Below are 24,876 nucleotides of genomic sequence, written 5' to 3'. Positions count from 1 at the left end.
GGAGGCCGTGGCCAAGAATTCAGACCTCTCTGGTTGCTGCTTTTGGCCTTGGTGCCACAGGGCTTAAGGTCTCTTTTTTCTTCTGTCTTTGATTGGGGTTATGATCTACCCCCTCCTCCTCCTCCACCACCTCCTTCTCCCCCTTCCCCAACACCTGGCTGATAGCAGGTACCCAGGAAATGTTTGTTGAATGAATGATTAAATGAATGAGTTTAATAGATGGGGACACTTGGGCATATTTGCTTTAGAGCACATTCATTTTCTCACGCTCTCTTTGCCTCTCTTTAGGGGAAATACAGTGTAGTGTTCACAGCTCCCATCCCCCAACCCTGCCCCTCTCCCTCTACCCTCTCCAAACATATTTTTTATAGTCTGACTACAAGTACACAAAGAAACATGATAGAGTTTTGCTTCACGTGTGTTTTTAAAATTGCGGTGAAATACACATAAGATTTCCCAGCGTAGCCATTTTTAAGTATAGGTTCAGCGGCATTAAGTACATTCACATTGTTGTGCAGCCGTCATCACCATCCATCTGCAGAACTCTTCATCTTGCAAAACTGAAACTCTGTCCCCGTTAAAAAGTCTCCATTTCCCCCTCCCCGCAGCCCCTGGTAACCACCGTTCTACTTTCTACGTCTATGATTTTGACTACTCTAGGGAAACCACATATGTGGAATTATACTTTCTGTCTTTTTGTGACTGGCTTATTTCACTTAGCGTGTTGTCTTCAAGGTTTATCCATGTGGTGGGTTGTGTCAGAATTTCATTTCTTCTTAAGACAGTAATATTCCATTGTATATATATATATATATATATATATATATGTATATATGTATCACATTTTGTTTATCCATCTATCCATCAGTGGACACTTGGGTTGCTTCCACATTTTCGCTGTTGTGACTAATGCAGCTGTGAACATTGGGATACAAATATCTCTTTGAGATCCTGGTTTTAATTTTTTGAGCATATACACACAAGTGGAATTGCTGGATCATACTGTAAGGCTACGTTTAATGTTTTGAGGTTCTGCTGTGCTGTTTTCTCTAGTGGCTGGACCATTTTGCCTTCCCACTAACAATGTACAAATGTTCTGATTTCTCCACCTCCTCGCCAACACATGTCTTCTTCTTCTTTTTTTTTTTTGATAGAAGCCATTCTACTGGGTGTGAGGTGGTGTTCCATGCGTTTTTAAAACTTAGATGGCATCATACTGCATATATGCAGCTTGTCTTATGTATTCAGTGTTATCTTTTCACTGTTTAGCCAAGTTAACCCTGTAGATCTAGTTCATTAATTTTACTTTATTTTTTCCTTTAAAGTCATACTTGTACATAGTTTTGAAAAAACAGCAGTTCCCTGTGCTCTGCCTTTCTGCCATGAATTCCCACTTCACTTTGAAGTCTTCTAGCTGTTTCCTCTGTTATTTCTGTTCATATTTCTAAATGTAAACGTTGCTATTTTTTGCTTTTCAGTCTGAAACCCCAGCTGTTGACCCCTAATAAGGAAGAAAGGAACTGAGCTCTCTTACCATTCTTTCAAGGCTACTCTTGAACTCTTGTTTTCTTAATCTTAGACATTTCCATATGCCTGGGAAATACGCTTTCAGAACTCTGGTCCTATGCATTTTGAGAACCTTCAGGATGTGGCAGGGTGAATGTTCTCATTTTGAAAGGGGAGGTTATCTCTCACATCCAGTTTGTGGATCTGCGTGGGCACGCTTTGGGTTTACTCTTATTAAGGAAATAAGAGAGGGTCAGGGAATCCTGCTGTTAAGAACCGCGTGCACTGCGTGCCTCAAGAAGCACAGCCTCCGGCGCCGCGGCTCCTGCTGTGCGCCGGCCACGGTGCGGTGTGCCCAGCCCTCACTCATTCCTCACCGCTGCCCTTGGGACGGGGCTCTTCTTATCCCCATTATATGGAGGAGGAGACTGAGGCCTGAAGAGGCCAAGGCTGGCAAGCAGCAGCATCACACAGGAGGCCCTGTAGCTGCCTTCCTGCTTCTTGTGTTCAGTCCTCTGACCCACCTTGGATGGTAGGTGAGAGCGTCCCTTTCTTCCTGCAGGGACACCAGGGGAGGACACTAGCACTGCTGAACACCTCCGCGTGCCAGGCCCTGGGCCAGCCTGGTTGGGCTCCTCGCTTGCCGGCCTTGCCCTGGGGCGTGTGGTGGTCGGGGGAGTTTCCTGGGAGAGCTGGTGGGAAGCCGAGCACAGCTCTTTCATGCACCAGTGGTCCTGGCCCTTGGAATGTACAGTTCTATACTTGAGGGCTTAAAAACACATTTCAGAGGTCATTAAGTGTACATAGGGCTTTCTGCCACAAGCCTCGCTCCCCAGGGAAAGCAGGGGGGAGTGAGAGGCAGTACTTTCTCTCCCAGAAAAAAAGGACAACTTGCCCCTCGGGCAGAGATCTGCTCTTTGCCTGGCTGCAAGCACAGGTGTGGCAGACTCTTATTTTGGATCTTAGTCTTAAAGCAGGACCCGTGCAGGTTGCCTGGCCTGGTGCCTCATCACTACGGGTCTCAGAACGTCCTGTCTCGGAGGACGCATGTCAGAGGTGCAGGCGAGGCTGGGCTGGAACTTTCTGGTGGTGAGCAGGTGTGAACGGCTGGGCAGGTGAGAGGCAGAACACAGGACATGCTGTTTCCTTGTGAGCTCCCTTAACCCCCAGAAAAAAATTTTGTGAAAGTCTCCCCCTCGACTTGCGAGTCCCAAGGCCTTATTACATTTCCACAAAGAGAAGTTTAACATTTAGATATTGTTTTGATGGTAAAATATTGGGAGTCTAGTTCCGCTGTGAGAGCCTTTTCCCCGTGCACAGGGGCTGAGCTGAGCCCCCAAGATCAGGCCCCCCGCTCATGACATCTGGTGCTGTGTTTGCCTCGTAGGTGTGGAACGCCGTGGACTCGGGAAGCTGCTTGCAGACCTACTGCCTGCACAGCGAGGCGGTGCGGGCCGCCCGGTGGTCCCCCTGTGGCCAGCGCATCCTCAGTGGTGGCTTCGACTTCGCCCTGCACCTAACAGACCTCGAAACAGGTGTGTTTCTCTGTTTCATTACTCGGAGGTGCCCCCTCCTCTGAGCTGGCAGCCGAGTCAGCTTTCTCACTGGGGAGGCTTCTGGGAGGGGGATTCTGCAGCCACAAGCTGCAAACAGTTTCAGGGCAGGGGCAGACGGGATGAGGGTAGACTCACGCTCGGCAAGTGTGTTTCCAGGCTGTTTGCCTGAAACCGAGACTGTCCCGTAGGGTTCACAGTGGACCTCTGCCAACCTGCCCAGAGGACAGAGCCCCAAGGTTGTCCCAGCCCCAAGCTGTGGAGCTGGATAAAGAGGTGGCTTTTTAATCAACTTCTGACATGCAATTTGTACTGAAATAGATTTAGCTTTATCACAGTGTCCTTTGGTTGGAATCAGTTTAGAATTCCTGTCAATTCATTATCGCTGAAAGGCTGTCAGGAATGATTCCAGCTCATAAGGAAAGCCTGCAAACGAGTTCTGCTTTCATGCCCACACTGAAAAGGCATTTGGGTGAGATGGATTCGTGCTGGCTAAATCCTAAGGGGGCTCTTGACAAGCAGGGCGAGAAGGAGAGAGGAGTCAGCGGAAGGAACTTTCCATTCCCCAGCGTTCCGATGCAGCCGGCACGTTGAGCATGAATCCGGCCACAGCCCCGGAGCGGGGGCCTGTCTGTGCTTCGGGCGAGGACAGAGCCAGCGAGCGCAGACCTGGGTTCCAACCTTGCCCCTGACCCCCAGGCCGGCTGCCCTCAGCGCCCACGTTGCCTTTTCCTCCCTGGGTTCCTCCTGGGTCACTTTTCTGCTGGGCGTCACTGCCAGCACCAGGAGGGGAGGCCTGGGTTCGCACCACTGCCCGGGGCGTCCCTCGAGCCCTCAGGCAGCCCCTGCCTGCCTGGCCCAGCTGTGGTGGCGCTGGGGTCCGCGCCTCTCCCAGAGCCTGACAAACAGGGGATGATCACTCCGGGGTCCAGCCGCCCAGCTCCGCCCCGCAGCTTGGATGCAGCGGGTTTGTTCCTCACCCGGAGTGTCCTCCTCTCTTGCTGGGTCACCGGGGGACGGCCCTGTTGAGGCCGTGCAGCTCCTTTGACTGGGCCCCGTGTGCTGTCCGTAGGGGTGTTGGCCAGGCTGTTGGCTGTGTCGGCGGCTGGTACTGTGCCACAGGCTTTGTGCACATTTCAATCCTGCCAGCCATTGTTTTCCCCATTTCACAGGTGATGAGACTGAGGCTCCAAGGGGCGAGTGACTGGCCCAGGGCCTCCCAGTGGTGCAAGGCAGGCGGGGATTTGGAGCCACGTCCGTGCAGCTGCAAACCCCGTGCCCCTTCCACAGTGCTGAGTGTACGGTGTTCTTTTTTGCAACAAAGACCGTGATCTTCCTATGAGCCCCTCCGAGAGGGAGCCGAGGCTCGGGGGTTTGGTGCCACTGGGTGACGGTGACAGTTGGGTCGTTGATGACAGCAGCAGGTACTGTCACTGAGCATCTACTGTGTGCAAGGCCTTCCTCTGCAGCTTAACATATGGGGTGAGGCCCCATTCACCCCTTGAGACTGGCACCACCGGCATCCCCTCGTCACACACAGGCCCGGGGCACAACCAGGAAGCGGCTGAGGCAGGATGCACACAGGTCTGCCAGGCTCCGAAGCCGGCTGCCTGACCGTTATACTTTGTTACCTGTGTGTCCAATGAGCCGTGCTCGGTACTGGAGACACAGAGGTGAATAAGTCCCAGGATCCACCCTGGAGAAGCTCACATCCGCTGGGGGAGACAGAATTGCAGAGAGTCCCAGGGTACAGTGATGGAGAGAGATATAGGAACCGCAGGGACATCTAGCCTGGGAGATCAAGGAAGGCTTCCTGGAGGAAGTGGGACCCAAGCTGAGGCAGGAACTGGGGGACAGAGAATCAGGATGGGGGGAGCTGGGGAGAGGGAGGGAAGTGGGTTCTCAGCAGATGGAATGAGGACGGAGTTCAGGAACATGAACCACGTGGTGTGTGTGGAAGTGTGGGGTGCAGGGAGCTGGGGGAGGTGAGTCTGGGGGTGCGGGAATGGGAGCTCGGGCTCCATGCGCTTCCTGGCCTGTGGGGTGCGCATTCCCCAGATGCCGCTCCCCAGTCCAGTGTCACTGAGCACCCATGGGTACCTGCGCTGCCTGCCCAAGAGTGGAGAAGGGATGCTTCTCACATGCTGGTGATGCTGCCGTGTTAATCAAATACAAGTCCATTTGATAACATTAATGGATTCCTAGCGGCCCTTTGTCAGGATCTATCTTCTCAGTCAACAGATGTTAAGCAGACATTGCCATTGTGTGTGTGTGTGTGTGTGTGTGTGAGTGGTGGGGGGGGCTCTGACATTTTCAGACGTTCACAGAGAGTCCTCTCACCTGGCCAGTTAGGCACTGCCACAGCAGGTGGCAGTAGGGGGCCATTGCTGAGTTTGGAGCAGGAGAGAATCATGGCTCCAGTGCACCCTGGGCAGGTCTCCCTGGTGGCTCTAGCGGGTTGGGTGTGACCTGAGGCTGGGTGGGGAGCTGCAGGAGGGGATGTGGCAGCCCTGCCCAGCTGGTGGTAGAACTCGCTGGAGGGAACAGTGTCTGGCCCGGGCCCAGCTGCTCCTCCAGCTGTGGTGTGTTGGGTGGGACGGGGAAAGCATGGCCCTGCCCTCAGGGCTTTGCCGTCCCCCCGGGGAGGTGAGGGGGCACTTTTCCCCTCCGCCCCTCTGCTGGGAATGGGCTCACCACATGGTTTGCCTATTGAAGGCCCACTTTCATTCAGCAGCTACTTGTACAGGGTCTGGGCTGGGGCTACCGTGGTCAGCGTGCTGGATGTCCTTTGTTGCTTGGGGGGTGGGGTCCAGGGGTCTGGCCTTGCCCTTGGGGAAGCCCTGCAGCTCCTGGGCGGGGGGGTTGTTGGGTTCTGTGTCCGTCCCCACGGCTAGTGTGGGAGCTCCTTGAGGATGGGGCCCACCCAGGTGGTCTTCATGTCTCTGTCACCCGGCCAGGCCCGGCTCGGAGCAGCTGCTCAGCGTGCGTGCGGATGAGGCAGAGCTGAGGAGGCCCTTGCCAGGCGGGGGTGGGTTCATCAGGGGCCGCCGGGGTGGGGCCTGCATGCACGCCCATGCCTCATTCCGGCACCCCGCCTGGCCCAGGGTGTGCGGGGGGCTCTCTGTGTACAGCCTCCGTGGCTCTTGGCCTCGTTTGACTTCTCCTGTCCTTTCTCGTCCCTGAGTCTGATCTTCCTTTTCACTTGCTCTGCCTCCTTCCGCCCTTGGTGATTTGGCTTTTTCATTTCAATCTAATTAGAACTCCCTGCCAGGAGAAAGCAACGCAGGGCATTCTCACCGCAGCGCTCTGGGAATTAGTCACTCCATGCCCATTGTCGTTAATGGGTATTTGGCGCCAAGGCCATTTATCCTGGTGTCCTCAGTCAATACAGTTAAAAATCTGTGGATTCTAAAACGTCAATACCCGGCCTGAAATATGGAGGGCCAGTAACATTTTATCTCGTTAATTTATAGTTCTGACGGGCTGTTGGCTTATAGAACAACCATGAATCAACACTTAAATAAAATCTGCTCACAGATTAATTATTTTTGGTGCTATCATTTCAGTCTGTAATCTTCCTAACAAAACGTGTCGGGTGCATTAGGCTGAGGCGGCCTCGGGGAGCGCTGGTCTTCAACTCCACCAGGGCCCGAGTGTCACCTGCTTTATGAGTCAGCTGTCCGGCAAACCAAATCAGCCAGTCTCCTCAAAAGCCCCCGACGAGCTTGAGCTCGTTCAGTTCTTTTTTTTTTTTAACATCTTTATTGGAGTATAATTGCTTTACAATGGTTCGTTCAGTTCTAAGTGGTACTGGTTCTTGCAGATTCCACCCCTTAGACCATCGCCCCCAGCCTGGCTGTTAAGGCCTCGGAGGCAAGTGGGGCCTCGAACTTTGCATTTGTTGGCTGCACAGGAGATGGTCCTTTCCCTGGAGCCCCCAGGGCCCTGCATGGGCAGGGCACCCTGTCCTCCTTCCTCTGCCCAGTCAGCTCTCCCGACGTGTGTCCAGCCCATCCGGGGCATCCAGGCCGTGCCACCCGGTCCCAGCTCCCGGATGCTGGAGGCGGCCCAGCATGGTAGGAGGAGCTCGGATGGGGTGCAGACACGGCTCTTCCACCTACCCAAGCCGGGCGTCCCTGGGGAAGCTTCCTTTACTTCTGATTCCGCATCTGTGAGACGGGCAGCAATGCCCAGCGGCTGGGGTCGTGGAGGGGAACAGCTGAGATAACGTATCCAGAGTGCCTGCCGCACGGCGAGCGCTCAGCAAAGGCTGCCCTTCCCTTCCCCGTCCCTGCCCCACAACGCCCTTCAGAAGGTAGGAAATCATGGCCTTGTTCCTCTGAGCATCCAGAGAGCCCCAGCGGCTGGACCATTTCCCCAAAGGGGGCAGCTTTGGTGGCTCAGTTCCAAAAGCCCCCGAAGATCCCCCCGAGCCAGCTTACTAGGTGGCTCTTGACCGCACGTGTGGGTCTGGGGGCAGACGGGCAGGAAGCCCGCCTTGCAGGGTCTCCCAGCCTCTCCTCCATCTTTCGCTGCTCCGTGACAAAATGGCCTGAGTGGGGTAGCAGCTTCCTCCTCGTGATGGGTCGCACGTGCCTTTTATTTGAGTGGGTGTCCTCTTCACTCAGACCCCGCTTCCCGCGTCCTTGCTGCCCCCAGCCCCTGCCTGGCTCCTCCTGCTCTGGGGTCCCTGTGTCTTTCCGTGGGGGTCATGGTGCATGGGCATGAGTGGCCGACGGGGACTGGACCCGTAAGTGGTCATTACTTTTCTTTCCCAAGAAGTGCCTTGTGGTGTCTCCCTTGGTTTTGCATCACGACTGGGGCCTCCGTCACAGGAATGCTCCAAGGGAGAGGGCAATGACAAATCGGCTGGGTGCTTACTGTGGGCCAGGCTGTGGGCCGTGTAGCCCTGGTTCCTGGCACCCTGCCTGGCCTGTATCAAGCCAAAATGAATAAGTGGATGTTAGGCCCTCTGCTTATTACATATTTAGTCTTCATGCTAACCTGTGAGGGAAGTGTTTTTATCCCCATTTCATGGGCTCAGAAACTGAGGCTTGGGGCGTTGGGTGACTTGCAGTGACAGAGCTGGGGTTCAGCTCCGGCCCATGTGACTGGCAGAGGCTTTGGCTGTTGAAGGACAAGAGTGGGTGCCCTCAACCACGTGTGTTTCTGGGCTGTGACCAAACAGTTTGCTTAAGCCGACTCCGGGGGAGCCCGCTTGGCTCTCACCCAGGCAGCCGGCTCACCACCTGCCGAGGATAACTCGGGGCCTCTGGGAAGAAAGCGCCCCAGACTGATCTTGACTGATCCCTCTGATGAAGTGACCGGCTGAAGGGTGCTTCTCCGGCTATCGACAGCCGCCGTTCCAGCAGGAGAAACGTTTGCCCTGACGATTTTAAAACACTTGTCAGAGGAAGGGTGAGAAGCGTCCATATTAAAAGCCCGGAGAAGAGTGTCAGGGACTCACTCGGCTTTGGAGAAGCGGCTGCAGGGGGGCTCCTTGTTGGGCTAAAGCCTTCAGAGCGGTGCCGCCCCCCGCCCCCGGGTCTCCTGGGAGGCGCTGGTGAGAGGGGCCTGGGCTTCTCCAGCCTTTAGGCTTTCGAGCACCATGAGTGTTTGCTGGAACATCTCAGAGGAACCCGGTCAGGTGTCCTTCATGCGCCCGCGGACAGCAGGATGGTCTCCTGCCAGTGGGCATGGATTTGGCGCTCCCGAGGGTGTGGGCACGTCTCGTGTCACTGCTCCTTTGGTCCTCGGGGTTTTACTACTAGATCCAGACACGGAGGCTGTGCAGAGCTCTGTGCCCAGTGAGGCCTGAGCTGACGCCGGTGCCCTCTTGCCCCTCTTGCTCTCCTGTCCTCCGTCCCACAGGTACAGGCGGGACCCTCCAGACTCCTCTACACGAAGGAGTCCCACTTTCTCCTAAGCTCGCTCCTTCACCGGCATCCCTTTCCCAGCCCTCCTTTAAACGAGTCTGTTCTCAGGGCTGTGCCCTCTTGATCCCGGGCACCAGTCCCCATTCCCACCCACGCTCTTCTCCGCTCCGAGGAGTATTTCCCTCCAGTCCCAACCTCGATTTCCCTCTTTGCATACAGCTTTGGGGTAAGAAGCTGACCTAGTTGTGGATATTAAATCAGATGTTACCAAGCTTGAGTAAAGCCCCTGCCAGCCCCGTATCTCACACTTTAGAACCTGCCTTCGAGGTCCTTCCACGCCTCCCCAAACGTCTGACTTGTCATCTGCCTCTAGTTAAGCTCGTGCCAGCCCTCTGGATAAATCAAAGGTGGTTTTTAATCAACGGCACTATTTCATTCATTACCATTATTGCACAGCGGTGATGCTTTTATCTCTGTGTGTGTTTAATTGCGATTGCACTGCGGTTTGGCTCCCTTTGTAGGTAGGACGACCTCTGTTGACTGACCCCGGAGCCTAAACACAGTCACGGCTTGTTCCTTGTCCTGGTGGTGACCTCCGAGTCCCAGAAAACCAACTTAAGTTGTACCTTTGGGACCTGTTTGCAAGTGGAGAACTTTTTTTTTTTTTTAAAATTTTGGAAAATTCAGTCTTGTCCAGTTAATTAAGTGCAGTGGCCAAACTTGATATGAAAGAAATTTCTACAACAGCTACTGCTGTTTCTTCTGTGACCACTACTGCTGCTGCAGCTACTGTCTGTCGGGCCTGTCATTTGTCTGGGGCTTGCTGTCTTACATGCATTATTTCTAATTCTCACAACAAGCCCTGAAGGTAAGATTTATTATCCTGATTTCACGTATTAGGAGCCCACGGATCTGAGAGGCTTGCCGGCTGATCCTGGGGCTGCTAGCTTATCTACAGGGAGCGTGCAGACACGGGCCCATCTGACTCCGGCCTGGACCCTCCCCGGGACTCTGCCCGGCGTGCCAAGATGGCCCTTGTTCCTGATTCACAGAGTTTGATTTGAAACTTAGTAAGCTCCTTTTTTCGTTAACTTTGAGTCAGGAGGGTTAAATTTACAGCTGGCTGAATACTTCCCAGAGGATGAGTGTAACGATATTGATTTTCGCGGAATGAGTCATACGCCGCCTGCCTGGGAACACGAGCTCAATCACCACCAGCCGACAGCGGCAGCCAGTCCCCCGTCAGCATCTCCCCTACCGGCTCCCGAGCCTGTGATGTGCACGCAGAGCTGAGCAGAAGGAAAGGTCACGGATCGCTCGCGGGCGGGCTCCGGGGTCACATGGGTCCAGCCTCTGTCCCAGGGTGGCCGACTCGCACGGCCCCGGACGAGGCCTCACCTCTCTGGGCTTCCATCCCCCATCCCCCCAACGCTGAGAAATGGGGTAATTACGCCTCCCACGCAGGGTTGTGGCATGACACGTGCAAGCCCCAGGCAGGCCTGGGGGCGATAGGCGCCATCTCTCTGGAGAGGAGGGCATGAGCTTCCCTGCTCTTTCTCGGGGCCCCGTACTTGGGTTTCACCTGACCTGTGTCAAGTGCTTCTTACGGGCCAGGAACTGGGCCGGGGACCAGACGTGCTGAGGGGCAGAGGAGGCCCCTCAGGGCCCTGGAGCCCTCGTGACGATAGGGTCCCACAGGGCAGGCGTTAGGGTTGACAGGCAGTGTTGCCTGGCCACGCAGGTGGCCACCTTGGGAAGCTCGGTGTCTCCACCTGAGAAAGAGGGGGGGCCCCCCCCCGCAAGGAGGAGCCCGGCCAGCCTTACCAGCTGCCTTGTCGTAGCAAAACTGGTGACGGTGCATTGGCAGCACTAGTAGTGTCAAGAGAACCAGCTGAGTTTCTGCATTCTGTCCTAAACATGTTTCTGCTTTAATGGCGATTTATAGTTTATTTGTATCATTATGGATTCAAGGAGGAAAAGAAGTGATTTTTCCTAACTCCAAGAGAGTCTGAACAGTTCTTTTATACTGGTTGAGTTCATTAGAACAAGATCAATAAAGTCAGTGTTAGTGGACTAAATATTTTCAAACTCGGTTTCTCATAAGCAGCATGCATTGAATAAATGGAATTTTCCATAACAAACATGTAAACAAGTCAGGTAAGTCTCACGGTTAAAGGTTATATACAACTAACCATTGTGCTCAAAGTAGCATTGCCCAGGAGGGGATGCTATAAACAAGCTACTGCCGGCTTCCCAGGTGGCGCAGTGGTTAAGAATCCTCCTGCCAATGCAGGGGACACGGGTTCGAGCCCTGGTCCGGGAAGATCCCACATGCCGCGGAGCAACTAAGCCTGTGTGCCACAACTACTGAGCCTGCGCTCTAGAGCCTGCGAGCCACAACTACTGAAGCCTGCACGCCTAGAGCCCGTGCTCCGCAACAAGAGAAGCCACCGCAATGAGAAGCCCGCGCACGGCAAGGAAGAGTAGCCCCCACTCGCCGCAACTAGAGAAAGCCCACGTGCAGGAACGAACACCCAACGCAGCCAAAAATAAAAATAAAAAAAAAATAAAGAAAATAGGGCTTCCCCGGTGGCGCAGTGGTTGAGAATCTGCCTGCCAATGCAGGGGACACGGGTTTGAGCCCTGGTCTGGGAAGATCCCACATGCCATGGAGCAACTGGGCCCGTGAGCCACAATTACTGAGCCTGCGCGTCTGGAGCCTGTGCTCCGCAACAAGAGAGGCCGCGATGGTGAGAGGCCCGCGCACCGCGATGAAGAGTGGTCCCCACTTGCCGCAACTAGAGAAAGCCCTCGCACAGAAACGAAGACTCAACACAGTCATAAATAAATAAATAAATAAATAAAAGAACGTGAATTTCTAAAAAAAAGAAAATAAATAAAGAAAATTAAAAAAAAAAACCAAACAAAACAAAAAAAGCTACTCCATTTACGAGAAGTTGCAGAGTAGGAACACATCTGACAGCAAAGGACCTTCACCTCCAGTATGGCTATCACCTTCAAGACAGTTTCTGGTAAATATTTACCAGCCTTTGTCTGTATCTCTTTAACTAAACGTAAAGGCCAGCCCAGGGCATTGTATTCTCATAGCCTCAGAACAAAAACTCAACGTCAATAATCTCTCAAGTTCCCTGCTGTTAAAAACTCATATCCCTTGGTTTTAGCTTTCAGTTTAACTAATTCAATAATTTGAGGTTTAGCTTTTTTCAAACTGTAAGAGTTCTCCCCTTCGTTGTTCGCTGTCTGCCAGGCCCTCTAGAATGCTTTCCTTACAGCCCTCCCGACAGACGTGTGTTTATGAGGGCGTGTGATACAGCAGTGAAGGGCCCTGCCCGAGGTCGCTCCACTGGAGGTGACAGAGCTGGGGTGGGACCCGGGTGTGTGTGACTCTCCACCCCTCTGCCGTATCACCTCCCGCTTTGAACAGGTTGCTGGGTGCCAATGGCTGGGGTCCTGATTTCTGAGCCACAGTCTTGCCCCAGACCTGCTTGCCTCGTGTTTCCCAATAGGTATCTGTAATTATTATTCAAAAATGGAAAAACTTCGTTTTGGTCCCTTTTAACAAAGAAGTACAGTAAAGGCCTAGTTATTACAAGTAAAAGTAGGAAAAAAGATAAATTACAGCTTGTCTTCGAACTGGAAAATTTTAGTACTTAAAAGACATAGATTCTCTCTCAATCTCTTTAGGGGATTGAGGATGAATAACGTAGTCAGAAATACATTTTTTCAGCAAAAAAGTTCAGTCATTATCTTTTAGCAACTCGACTTTCACTTTTCCTCTGTCACGGCACTTTTTGAAAAAAAACATGGCTAATTCACTGCTTTTCCTGAAATAAGCATATGGTATATGCTATGGTCCAAGAAACAGGGAGAATTTTTTTTCCAAGCATATAGAGTTTGTTTTTCCTTTTGGACTTAAGGGTTGGCAGTGAGTTCCAAATGAGCAAGAAGTCGGCATTAGGCGCAGCTGTATCTGTCTGGAGAGAAGACTTCTGGCCTACAGGGGCCTTCTCGCGCCGGTGTGAGGGTCGCAGCGACATCTGTGCTCCTTTCCCATCGCGGGGATGTGATGATAGTCCCTCGCCCTTGGCCCCCATGTGGCTCCCCCAGCCCCTTGGCTGGAGCGAAGCTCCTGAAGCCAGCGCTGCAGGCGCGAAGCCCATCCCCAGGGCACACAGTACCGCACGGGCGGGTGGCCCCCTGCTCCATCCTCCCCAAGAGGGGGGCTTGCTAACCGGGCATGTCACGCTTGCTTCCTGACCCCAAAGTGTAGCAGAAAAGGCGAGGAAGAGTTTGGGTCCCAGACAAGTTTCAGGAAAGGAAAAGAAGAATAAGAACAAGCAATACCAGGTTTCCAATTAGACTAATTCCTCGGGAAGTGAATTTTTTGGTCTACTCGAGAGTGTTGCTTGTCTCTTGACCTAATGAGAGGAACACAGCACACAGAATACTACAAGTCTGCTCATGTTCCTCACGCTTTTATAGAAGAGTTCTTTACTTATTAGAAGAACAGTATTATGACAGCAATATTAGTATAATTTAAGAAGTTATCTTACTACCCCTAGAACAACTCATTTCCTGTTGGTGAATCACGTCTTCCCTATCTTTTGTTCACGTCAGTCCTTCTTTAATACTCCTGTAATTCAAGAACGGGTATCAAGCTTTGTCCCTCTTGCCACAGAGTGCTATTTATAATTCCAGTTGTAAATGGCTTTTCAACCTTCCACCAGGCAGAGAACCACATCTGCCTTAACTGCTCTCTCAGCTAGCTGCTCGTTAGGGTCCCTTCACCGTAATCAGTGGAACGACCCAAATTGGCCAGCTCGTGACAGCATTGTGATGGCATAGCATGACCGTGGAAATCTTTGTGCATTGCATTTTGCAGCAAAATAGTTAAGGGGTTTGTTGAGCTTAAAGGGGTATAGAGTCTTCATTTACAAAAAGCCAAGTGTTTCCAGAGTTTTCTCTGATGGCAACTGACTGCCAACTGTAGGCCCTTAGAAGATATTAGAAAAAAATCAACACACTTAATCATCCATCAAGGGAAAGGTGATGCTTGAACAAAGAACAAGAGAGTAGCCTCTTTCCAAGAAATCTGTACTATGGAGAGAACACTTTGAAAACAGATGTTTTTAATTGTTTATATCATTCTGTAATTTTTGTTGCCAAAAACGATGTGAATGTGTCACCTATTAAAAACTTCAGTGTCAGCACTCTTAACCTGGGAACAGTGTTTTTCTAATCCTGCTTTAAAATCCTGTAAATGAAAATTTCAGTGGATTTTGAATTAGGTTGTTAAAAATATGAGAATACAGTAATACCCACTGATCAGTTGCAGGCGCCATTATTTGACATTAGGGGAAATGGAGCTTTATTAGCAAGTTGTTCACAAAATCCTTTGCATCAGTGGTAGATGGAAGTGGAAGATGTCTTCCCTGTTGCTAGCGGTAAACGTCTTCCATTCTGGGTCCTTGCATCTCTGGAAGGAGGCTTTGGGGCTCTGACAGACTTCAGTGTGTAAACTCAAGCTGTAACCGGGCTACTGTCAAATCCCTGAGTCACAAAAAGGTCCCTACATTTAAAAAAAATGCAAGCATATTCAGTCCTGTTGCTCTTACTAAAATTATTATAACTCATTTGATTTAATAATTTCCAAGAGGTTTGTTGATACTCTTAGTAAATGGCATATTAAGATATATTTTAAAAATATTGTTTATTTTATCCTTGTCTCATCCTTCAAAATGTTCTTTTTTTGGTAATTGCTTTCATGTTCATGATATATTGGTACAGTAGCACACTGTGTAACTTATAAATAAATATACATGTGTTGGCGGTATGGGCCTAAGGGTTTCTCATGGCTGGGATGTACTGTCAGACAAGTTTGGAGACCAAGGATCTAGGCAAATTGGACTTACCAAGGCTTCTGCTGTAACTCTCAAGAGGACCAATTGATGACTTTCATTTCCTTACCTGGTGAGCTGCTGGAGCACTTAACTAAAGTGTGGTCCTAAACACAGAGCAGGGCAGCCTTCCGGAAGCGCTCTCTGAATTGAAGGACCACGTGTACTTCCTGGGTTCCCGTAAGAGGAGATGGTGCTTGAGATCTTGGCGTTGCATTGGTATCCAGCTTCTTATGTCCCTAACTGCCCACTGCCTCAGTCCAGGGGAAGGGTTTCAAGGTTGTCCCTCCTGGGCTGTGGCACCGTGTAGAGGAAGGCATGCTGGCTTTCGAGACCTGGGCTCAGCACAAAAGATCTGTTCCCCGAGTCTGACCTGTTCTAAATGATCGACATTTCTGGCGTTTTTATGGCTTACCTCTAAGAGAGCTCAGTGATAGGAAGACAGTTTCCACAGCAGAGGTATGTGTGTGCACGCAGACGTTTGCACAACATCCAGGAGCACTTGACAGCAGTTTCATGGCAGATAGAAAAGGTGGTCCACGCACCCCCTCCAACCTGTGGCCTGAGCCACTGTGACGTCACACTCTCATTTATCGCCCAGAGTCTGATGCCACGCGCCACGCTCTATGGCAAACCATTGATGGGTTATCATGAGGGTGTGATTGTAAGATGCTGATCCTAAAAAGAATCGTTTTGGAGTAACCTGCTTTTGGTTTTTAGACTCCCAGTAAATAATCTAACAAAATTAATTGTGTAGCTCTGGAAATGTTATTCAGTCTCCCTGAGCCTTGGTTTTTTCAACTGCAAACTGGATTTAGGGCGATTATGTGCTTGAAATGAGTTGATGTGCATAATGTTTACAGAGCACCTAAAAGGTGGATTCAGGCATCTTGTTTATCCCTGGGGGGTGGGGGGATTCAGCTAATTGAGGACCGGGTGGCCAGAGAGTGAGGGCAAATGCCGCTGCTGTTGTGTTTCCAGAAAGTCTCCATTGGCCGCCTCAGGCCCAGGTGGGCTGCGCTTTCCCGTGGCTCCACGTCAGATGGCATCTTAGTGTTAAGGTATTTAGTTTGTGATCTGGGTATTTTCTAACCCTCTCTTCTCTTTTCATGTTGTAGGAACCCAGCTATTCAGTGGTCAAAGTGACTTTAGAATCACTACCTTGAAATTTCATCCAAGAGACCACAACGTTTTCGTATGCGGCGGCTTCAGCTCTGAAATGAAAGCTTGGGACATAAGGACCAGCAAGGTAACACCCCTCTTCCTCACATGGCCTTTCCAGGAGAGCTTGCCTGGACATTTTGAATGATTGGGGGTGGGTCAGCATCTATATATAGGACCCTTGAGATGGAATAATTACCACTTAATATTTAATCAGTGGGAAGCATAATTTTTAGATGTTTTGAAAGAACATCCTTGAGTTGTTAGATTATTAAAGCATCATAGGTGCAATTCTATACAGCATATTACTAAAAATATTTGTTGAGTACCTACTGTGTGCAAATGCTTCCAGATGTTATAAAATGAATCAGCCTCAGATTGCTCAAGGGAATAATATGTGGCTACAAATAAGTGGGGTGGAGAAGTGCTCTGTGTGTGTGTGTGTATGTGTGAGTGAGAGGAGGGGTGGTGGGGAGGGAGGGGCCGGCATTCAGAGTGGGTGAGCTTTCAGCTCAGCTCAGTGTAAGGAAGGCTTCTCGGAGGAGACCGTGTTCCCGTTGGGGCTTAAAGGCTGGTCACTGTCAGTCCCATAGAGAAGCGATGTCCACTCCCGTCCTTCACCACAGCCTGCCGCTCCTGTTGCTTCCCTAACTTAAGAAACGGCAACTCCAGGACTTCCCTGGCGGTCCAGTGGTTAAGACTCCACGTTCCCAATGCAGGGGGCATGGGTTCGATCCCTGGTCAGGGAACTAAGATCCTGCATGCCACACAGCGTGGCCAAAAAAAAAAAAAGAAGTGGCAACTCCATCCTTCTGGTTGTTCAGGCCCAAACCATCAGAATCATCCCTTTCTCCGCTCCCCCTGTCATCCCCCCAACACCCAAACCATCAGCAAATCCAGTGGTAACTCGGGTTTAAGCTGCCCTTGTCTCTTGCTCGGATAATTGCAGTAGCTTCCTCTCCGGTATCTGTCTTCCCCGCCCCGCCGACCCCTTACGGTTTGTTCTCAACACAGTAGCCGGAGTGGCCTGTGACAGTGGAAGTCAGATGTGCTGCTCTTCTGGTCAGAACCCTCCAGGCTCAGGTCTCACTCACAGGAAAAGCTGTGTCCCTACGGCGGCCCACCAGGCCTCATGATCTCCGCTCAGCCTCAGCCCCACCCGCCTCCTTGCCTTTCCTAGAACACACCAGCACAGTCCTGCCTCAGGGCCTTTGCACTTTGCTCTTTCTGCCTGGAATGCTCTCCTCCCAGTTTTCTCTGGAGAGGCTCCCTCCCTCCTACAGGGTTCTGCTCAAATGCCACCTTCCCGGACCGCCATGCCAGCCACCCCTGGCATTCACTAGTCCCCCTGCCACCTCTTTTCTCTCCACAGCATTTATCATCACCCGGCACGCTATGGATTTTACTTGTCTATTTGCCTTGTCTCCGTCCCCTCGAATGTAAGCTCTTCCAGGGCAGGGATTTTTGTCTGTTTTGTTTGCTGCTGACTTCTAGCTCCTAGGACAGTGCCTGGCACATAGTAGGCACTCAGCAGACCGTGGGTGACTGAATGACTGGTTGGAGGCAGAGGGCAGTCACACGGGATGGGGGATACAAGGTGTGTGCAGGGCCAGTGACCTGCTCGACTTGGGGGACACAAGGTGTGTATATGGCCAGTGGCCTGCTCAACTTGGCCAGGCGTGGGCCCCAGGCAGTGGGACAGGCCGGGCAGAGAGGTTTTTAATGCCGTGAGTCTGGGTTTGGATCAGCAGCGGGGAGCCATGGGAGGTTTGTGAGCAGGGGGGCTGGGTTGAGGGGTGCAGAGGGACTCAGGGAGGGGCAGTGGGGAAGAGCCTGACTGCCTCCTGCCTCTGGGGGGCTCAGTGATTTCAGGATGGCTGTTTCAAGCTCTGAGAAGCACCGCCCTGGTCTGAAGGAGGCAGACAGCCACTAGAATGCTACAGGGTAGTTCGTGATGATGCCTGCTTTGATCTTGACCTTGAAAGAAGAGGGTGTGGAACGTCAGAGAGCGTCCTCCTCCATTAGGGATTCAGGGGAGTCAGTGGTCCCACGCCGAAGGGCTCTAGCCTGCTGCATCTGCAGCGCCAAAGCCTCTACCTAAAGGCATCCCCCTCCAGGGCCGCCTCCTGCCCCATCCTGGGCAGGTGCAGCCCCCCAGCAGGTCTTCACTGAGCAGAGGCCGTTCTGCGTGGCCAGGATGGAAGGAGGTGGGACGAGACCTCCAGTGCCGGATTTGAAAGGCGAGTTGGTGCGTCAGACCGGCCACGGCAGGAAGGCACTTTCCCCCAGGCTGTGGGAAGGGGCCGCTGGTGTTTGCAGGAGAACCTAAAACCAGAGACAGTTTCCTTAAAGAGAACAGGATGTTTTATCCATAGGTATTTTGCCTAAAGTACTTCACAAGTGGGAGAATTAGAGCATAGAGAGATGTACTCTTTTTTTAAAAAAACACACATTTTTCTTTTACAAGAGACTGTTTTTTAAAACAAGAATATTTGGAAAAGAGAGAAAAGTTACCCATAAAGAAGTGGATGTGTGGACTTTTAAAAGCACTAGAACACTAGTATATGGGATATAAATACACAATAAATGAAAGAAGACATTGGAAAGTGCTGCTGGAGTTGGAAACTCTTAGTCATGCTGTTTGAAGCGGGGCCACCTGATCAACCAGCCCCTGGTGACGGCCACGTCCCTTAGAGGTATGCTGTTTTTAGCCTCAAAGATCAAACACGTAAGAAATTACTCATCAAGGACGCCATCTGATTTAAGACTTTGTTAAAAATATCGGATTTTCTCCTAGGGCAGACACCAGCTGACGCGTTCTGAGAATGCTGGGGGAGAAGCAATTAGGAGCAGATGTTGCTGTGACTGGTATTGGCATGTTTGCCAGTCTCTCCCCAGCTAGTAATGTGGGTAAAGGGATCTGTGCAATATTTGTTTTTACTTCCTTTTTACCAACAATCTGACTGCCTGTCCTCCCTTGCTGGGTCACAAGGACTGTTTCCATTTGTATCAGCCAGACTCAGGGGTCCAGTCTCTTTCCTGCTTCAGTTCTGTTTCCTCTGATAGATGTGGCCCAAGTGCCTTGTATGGACCCAGCAGGAGGGCCAGAGAGGAAAGGCGTGGACGGCCACCTGGGGTGGCTCTCTGCCCTCCTGCTGGGCTCCCGTGGGGCCTGGGGCTCTGTCCCAGGTGCTGAACTCTCCAGCCCTCCCTGGTGAGTGTAGGAACACCTAGGGCAGAACGGCTTGTCTTTTTCTGACTGCCTTCAGGGGCAGCCGTGGAAACTGCAGGAGGGACACAGACCTTAGCTTAAAATCAAGACAGGTTTCCTCTTTTAAAAACAACGGAAGGACTGTTATTATTATAAAAGTAATATGTGATTATATGAAAAAACTAGAAAATAGAAACAGAGAGAAGGGGTAGTCGAGCCAGCCAAAGGTAAACATTAGTAACATTTAAATATTTTTATTTCATTGTTCTTTTCCACTGTGTGTTTTTTAAAACATTGCTTGGTCTTATGTTTATACAGTTTTGTATTTTGCTTTTCACACAGCATTGTAAGGGTTTTCCTTACAGTGAAATGAATTCTTGTAGATTTTTAGTACATTCCTCTGATGCAGTATGCTTGGCTAATTTGCTCCATGCCTTGTCCTCAGTACTCAGAGCCGTGTCTGACACAGCAGGCACTCGATAAATATGGATGGAATGAGTCAATTTCAAATGCTTTAGCTTATTAAACCATTTCCTGAGGTTGGATTTTAGGACATTTCCTTTTGTTTGGTTTGGTTTGCCATTTAAAGTTAATAGACGTGAAGGTAGAGATCAGGGATCGGCAAGCTGCAGCTTGGGGCTCAGTCTGACTTGCTGCCTGTTTTTGTAAATAAAGTTTTATCGGCATGCAGTTCCTGTTATTCATGTGTGTATCGGCTGCAGCTGCTTTCACACCACAGTGGTAGAGTTGAGTAATTGCACCGGAGACCACATGGCCCACAAAGCCAAAAATATTTATGATCTGGCCGATCCCTGCTAGGACGTACCTGGCTGTGGTGTATGTCACGCTATGGCTTGTCGGGACTGATCCTCCTGGTCTGGCTGACAAGGTGGGAGCCCCTGCGCCTCACCCTATTATGGGCACCCTGTGGAAACCATGCGCTCAGAGAATGTCTTTTCCAGAGAACCGTGCTTCAGTCAGGGGTATGTGGGTCGCTTCCCTCCCTTGTCATAATCTCCAGACAAGCCATCCCAGTCTACTTTGTTGTACATTCCACTATGAGACACATTTGTGCATCTAGTGTTTTCCACATTTGCAGTTTATTTCCTGCAGCTTGTGCCCCAGAACTCAAATTGCTGGGTTAAAGTGAGTCAGCATTTTGAAGGTAAGGGGTAGGTTTCCGACGATGGAGCTGAGCCCACCACTGGAGCAGGACGGTGTGGCCAGACAGCCTCTCGCCGGGTCTGAGGAGTAGTTGGAACAGATAACTTTAAAGCTACTTTCCAGTCATAGACTTTTATTCCTTAAGCTTAGCCACATGATGAATGTTGGGATTCTGGACTTCTCTGGTCCAGCCCAGTGCGTTACTGCAAATGGGCTGTTTGGCTCCCCTGTCTTTTCTTGGCCCATCTCTCTCTGCTCTGGTCTGATGATTGGATCACATCCCTCGTCACTGCACAGTGCCTGGCTTCATTTCCAGCAGGTGAGCAGGTTGTGTTCCGCACGGCCCTCCGAGCCTGCTTACTCGTGCTGGCTCCGTGCTGCCAGTACAGGATTTTCTGACTCTTCTGTCTCCGGACAGTCTGCTCGAACGTGGGTATGGTCTGGAACCCAAGATGTCTGTGGTCTGACCTTCATGTTACCATGGGGGTCCAAGCCCCTCTGGGCCGCCAGTGCTTATTGGCCTGAGATCCAGCAGACCTGGGTTCCCATCCTCCCTCTCCTACTTGCTTAGCTGGCTGATTTTAGGCAAATCTCTAAACTGAAGCCTCTCTCAGTCAAGGGTTTCCCCTGTGGTATAGTAAAGGGGCAGGATGAGGTCATCTTTAAAGCAGGGCCTCTTAACTCTCCTGTGCGTAGGAGAGCACCTGGGACTCTTGTTAGGATGCAGACTCTGTTTCAGCAAGATGATGTCTTAGTCAGCTCAGACTGCTGTAATGAAATACCACAGCCTGGGAGGCTTAAACAACAGACATTTATTTCTCATCGTTCTGGAGGCTGGAAGTCCGAGATCAGGGTGCCAGGGTGGTCGGGTTCCGGTGAGGGGCTCCCCCTGGTTTGCAGATAGCTGCCTCTTGCTGTGTCCTCACATGATGGAGAGCGAGCAAGCTCTGGGCTCTTCATCCCTTCTTAAGGCGACCACTCCCATCATGGGACCTCCACCCTCATGACCTCATCCAAACCTAATTACCTCACAAAGGCCCCATCTCCAGGTATCGTCCCATTGGGGATTAGGGCTTCAAAATATAGATTTTGGGGGGGACACAAACATTCAGTCCATTGCAGGTGAGATCCTGCATTTCAGCAAGCTCCCAGGAGATGCAGAGGCAGACGGGCCATGGACCACACTTTGAGAAGCCAGGTCTCAAAGGGCCTCCGAACATAGAGGTCCCATGCTTCTCTCACGTGAGCAACCTTGGTCTTCGTCCTCGATTGACCTGCACCACCTGTGACCTATCTCAGTGATAAATAGTCTGTGGGCACCTTCACCTGCCAGCTGTTCATTTACAACTGCCTGTGAGGGGGGCTCAGTCCACTCATGTCTGTGCCCCGGCATCTCCCACAGGACCTGGACCAGAGCAGGTGCTCAGGGGGTAACTTGGAGTGAGCTGCTGGGGTCAGCCGCCTCTCCCATCATGATGGAGCCCTGCAGGAGTACCCACCTGCCCACATTTCAGGGGGCAGTGGCCTCCCTGGGATTTCTGCAGAGGGAGTGGACCCTCCAACAAATGGGAAATAAAGGCTAGCTGCAATTCAGCTGTAACTGGTCATTCCAGAAGTGTAGACAGAGGCCGAGGACTTGGGAGATCCTGGGCCAGATGAGGGCTGGTGCAGTGGTTCTAACACTGCAGCTCTCAGCCAAGTCTGAGCTCTCGTGTGCCCCAGTGTCTCGTAGATGACGGAGTTTCCAGCCTTGCAGGGCCCTGGCTCTTTGCCTGGCAGGGAATGGGAGCTGGAGAGTTCCAGATCTGCAGGGCCCACCAGCACTGTGGGAAAGGCTCCAAGGTAGTTACTTTTAGGTTTGCTTTAAGATGACTATGTAGTTTGAGCCAAAAGTTAGGATAGGTAATAAAATTTCTCCCTTGTATCATGAATTAAAGTTGTAGAAAAACTCCTACAGAGGCTGAAAAATCATATTGCATATTTAGTGAATCACCCTTTTTGCGAGACTAAATTCTGGAACCCCAACCTCAGCAAATTCCCTCTCAGCCAAGCAGGACCGAACACCGCAAATTGGAGCAGCCCTGGAAAATCTGGGACATGGGGCTCCCGACACTGGGAGCCTGGCCTCTGCTCCAGTTCTCTTCCCTTCCGTGGGCAGGGCCGACACTGGGCAGGCTGGGGCCGAGCACGACTTCCGATGCATAGCTCTACTCTGCTCCCGAGAAGGGAGTCTCAGGTGCCCTCAGGTCCCCACCGGGCCTCGAAAACACCGACCCCCACCCGCTCAGGTAGTTCTCAGGATGAGATCTACTCTGACAGACCAGCTCACTTTTTTTTGCTCTAGTGTTGGGTTGACCCGAATCATCAATAGTCCATGCTTGTTCTACAGCTTTCTTTCTTTTTAAGTTTGTAAAGGGCCGTCTTGACTTCCAGATCTTGAGTCCATGCCTTGACCTCCTTTTGGAGCTTTGTGCCAAAGCCGCCGCAGGTGTGTGTCCTATCGTGCAGGTGACAGTGGGCGAGGCCTCTGGTTCGTCCTTCCCACCTGCTTGGGTTCTCATCTCTGCCCGTTGTCACAGCCCCTCACTCTGCTGCAGTTTCCCCGCAGAATGTAAGCTCCCTGAGGGCAGGGATTTGCTCCTTTCCTGCTGTTTTCCCTGAGCCTAGCGAAGTGCTGGGTGGATGGGATGGGACTGTTGCAGGAATAACTAACGGCCCTAATCCAGGCCAAGTAAAAAGAAATCCCAAGTGATAAGCCCACCCAGGTGAAGTGGAAGCTGAGTCAGCATCTGTCAACACGCTCTTCTCCGGCACCTACTGTGGGCGTCCTGCCCCGAGGGGGAATGAGCCAGCTGGCCATGCAGCCAGTGGTTGCTGGTCTGGACTGGCCGCCCTGGTGCAGTGGTCAGAGCCCCCGGAGCCTTAGAGGATACCCACCCGCGCCTGCAGGGGGTCTCGGCCTCCAGCGTTGTGAAAACTCTCCAGGTGATTCTGATGAAGAGCCCGAGTGGCGAACCACAGCCCTGGGGGCCAGGGTTTGGGAGCGTCAGTGAGAGTCCCGAATGGTGTTTCGCAGGGTCTCTGCTGGTGTGGGTGAGGGTGTCCTGAAATGTCCGTTCCTGCAGTGGCAGCTGTCTGGAAGGCTCAGCACCTTCACCTCCTGGTTCCCGGGCTCCATCAGTCTTCGTGGCGTCGTAGGCAGGTTGCTTGTTTGCCCTAATGAGGTTCTGATTACTCTCCATTTGTCTCTTTCGTCAACTTTATATTAAAAAGCCTTTTGTTTGGCCTCTTCGTACTTCTGCAGTTCTGGCTAAGTTTTGCCTTCAGCCAGACTTTTTATGAGATGAGAGCGGGAGCCTAAGGGAGATGGAGACGGGGAAGGGCGCGGGCAGCCTGGTGCCGAGGGCAGCGTGGTCGCCGCTCCGTGTGGCGCGCCGTGGGTCCTTGTCCCTTCCGGGCGCCCGGTGCCCCCTCTGTCAGGTGGCGGTGGGGTGCTCTCGGGGGCGTGGCCTGGGCAGCCACCACCCTCCGGGCTCTGCACTGGACCCTCCCTGTGTGTCACCTACCGCGACACAGCGGTCCTGGGAGGTGTACCAGGCGCTGCTGTCACCCCATGCCCCTGGCGGGGTGCCCGAGGTTCAGAAAGGTTCCAGCAGCCAGCTCAGGGCTGGTTGGTAGGGGGGTAAGACCTTGACCCGGTGCCTTGACTCCCGCGCCCTTGCAGGCCCTCCCGTTCACAGGGCGAAGGAAGCGTTGGTCTTGGGTGTGAATAGAGTGAGAGCAGTGAGAGCCGCGTGCTGTCTTCTTGGAGAAGCCTGCATGGGGCAGCCCTTGAGTGCAGGTGCCTGCTCGGTCCCGCCGCTTGCAGCTCGATGCCCGGTGTCAGGGACCCCACTGTGAACGTGACAGTGGTGGGCCCTGCGGCCTCAGGCCTGAAGTCATAACCCCGGCACCTCTGTGAGGGCGGCCCTTCTGCCTCCACAGGTAGACGTGGAAACCAGTCCTGAAAGGCTCAGCTTTCAGCGCAGGGGTGGACAGCCGCTGTGGGGCTTGGCTCTGACCCCAGGTCTCCCTCTCCCTGTGGTAGGAAGAGGACACACCTCATTTACTGAGCGCCCGCCAGACACCAGGCACTGTCCCAGGGCCCTCTAGGAGCTCACGATCTGGAAGAAGGGACGGGGAACGTGCATTTCTTTGATGTTTGGTGCATCTGTCGGCCTCACTGGCTGCCTTCACAAGCGGCCAGGGGGTCCCCATGTGTCTCCTGGGTCATCCAAAATCTTGGGCAAAGCTGGGGAAGGGGTCCCTGGAGTCCAGAACCTCAGATTTCTGCCCCCAGCCCAGTCCTTCTCTTCACCTTCACTCGGCAGCACTTTTCTTGGGGCGTCAAGCAGACTCCAGTTAAAAACCTGAAATGTGAGCTGCCACCTGGAGCTCAGTATGTGACAACGGGAGAGCGTGGCACTCAGGAGGGCCATGTCCTCGTG

General features: G+C 52.2%; 1 protein-coding gene across 4 annotated transcripts in view; it reads left to right on the top strand.

Moving 5' to 3' along the window:
* WDR25 (WD repeat domain 25) overlaps positions 1–24,876 on the top strand; it is a 137,884-nt gene that overhangs the window by 75,826 nt on the left and 37,182 nt on the right. For all 4 annotated transcript variants that reach the window (XM_082448264.1, XM_082448262.1, XM_082448263.1 and 1 more), the window contains exons 3-4: positions 2,894–3,041; positions 15,972–16,102. In XM_082448264.1, coding sequence (XP_082304390.1) covers positions 2,894–3,041; positions 15,972–16,102 — 279 coding nt within the window. The remainder of the gene's footprint in view (positions 1–2,893; positions 3,042–15,971; positions 16,103–24,876) is intronic.

Source organism: Balaenoptera physalus, assembly GCF_965194825.1.
Source record: "Balaenoptera physalus genome assembly, chromosome: 2".
In the NCBI taxonomy this organism is placed as follows: Eukaryota; Metazoa; Chordata; class Mammalia; order Artiodactyla; family Balaenopteridae; genus Balaenoptera; species Balaenoptera physalus.
This window is presented reverse-complemented; position numbering and strand designations above follow the sequence as displayed.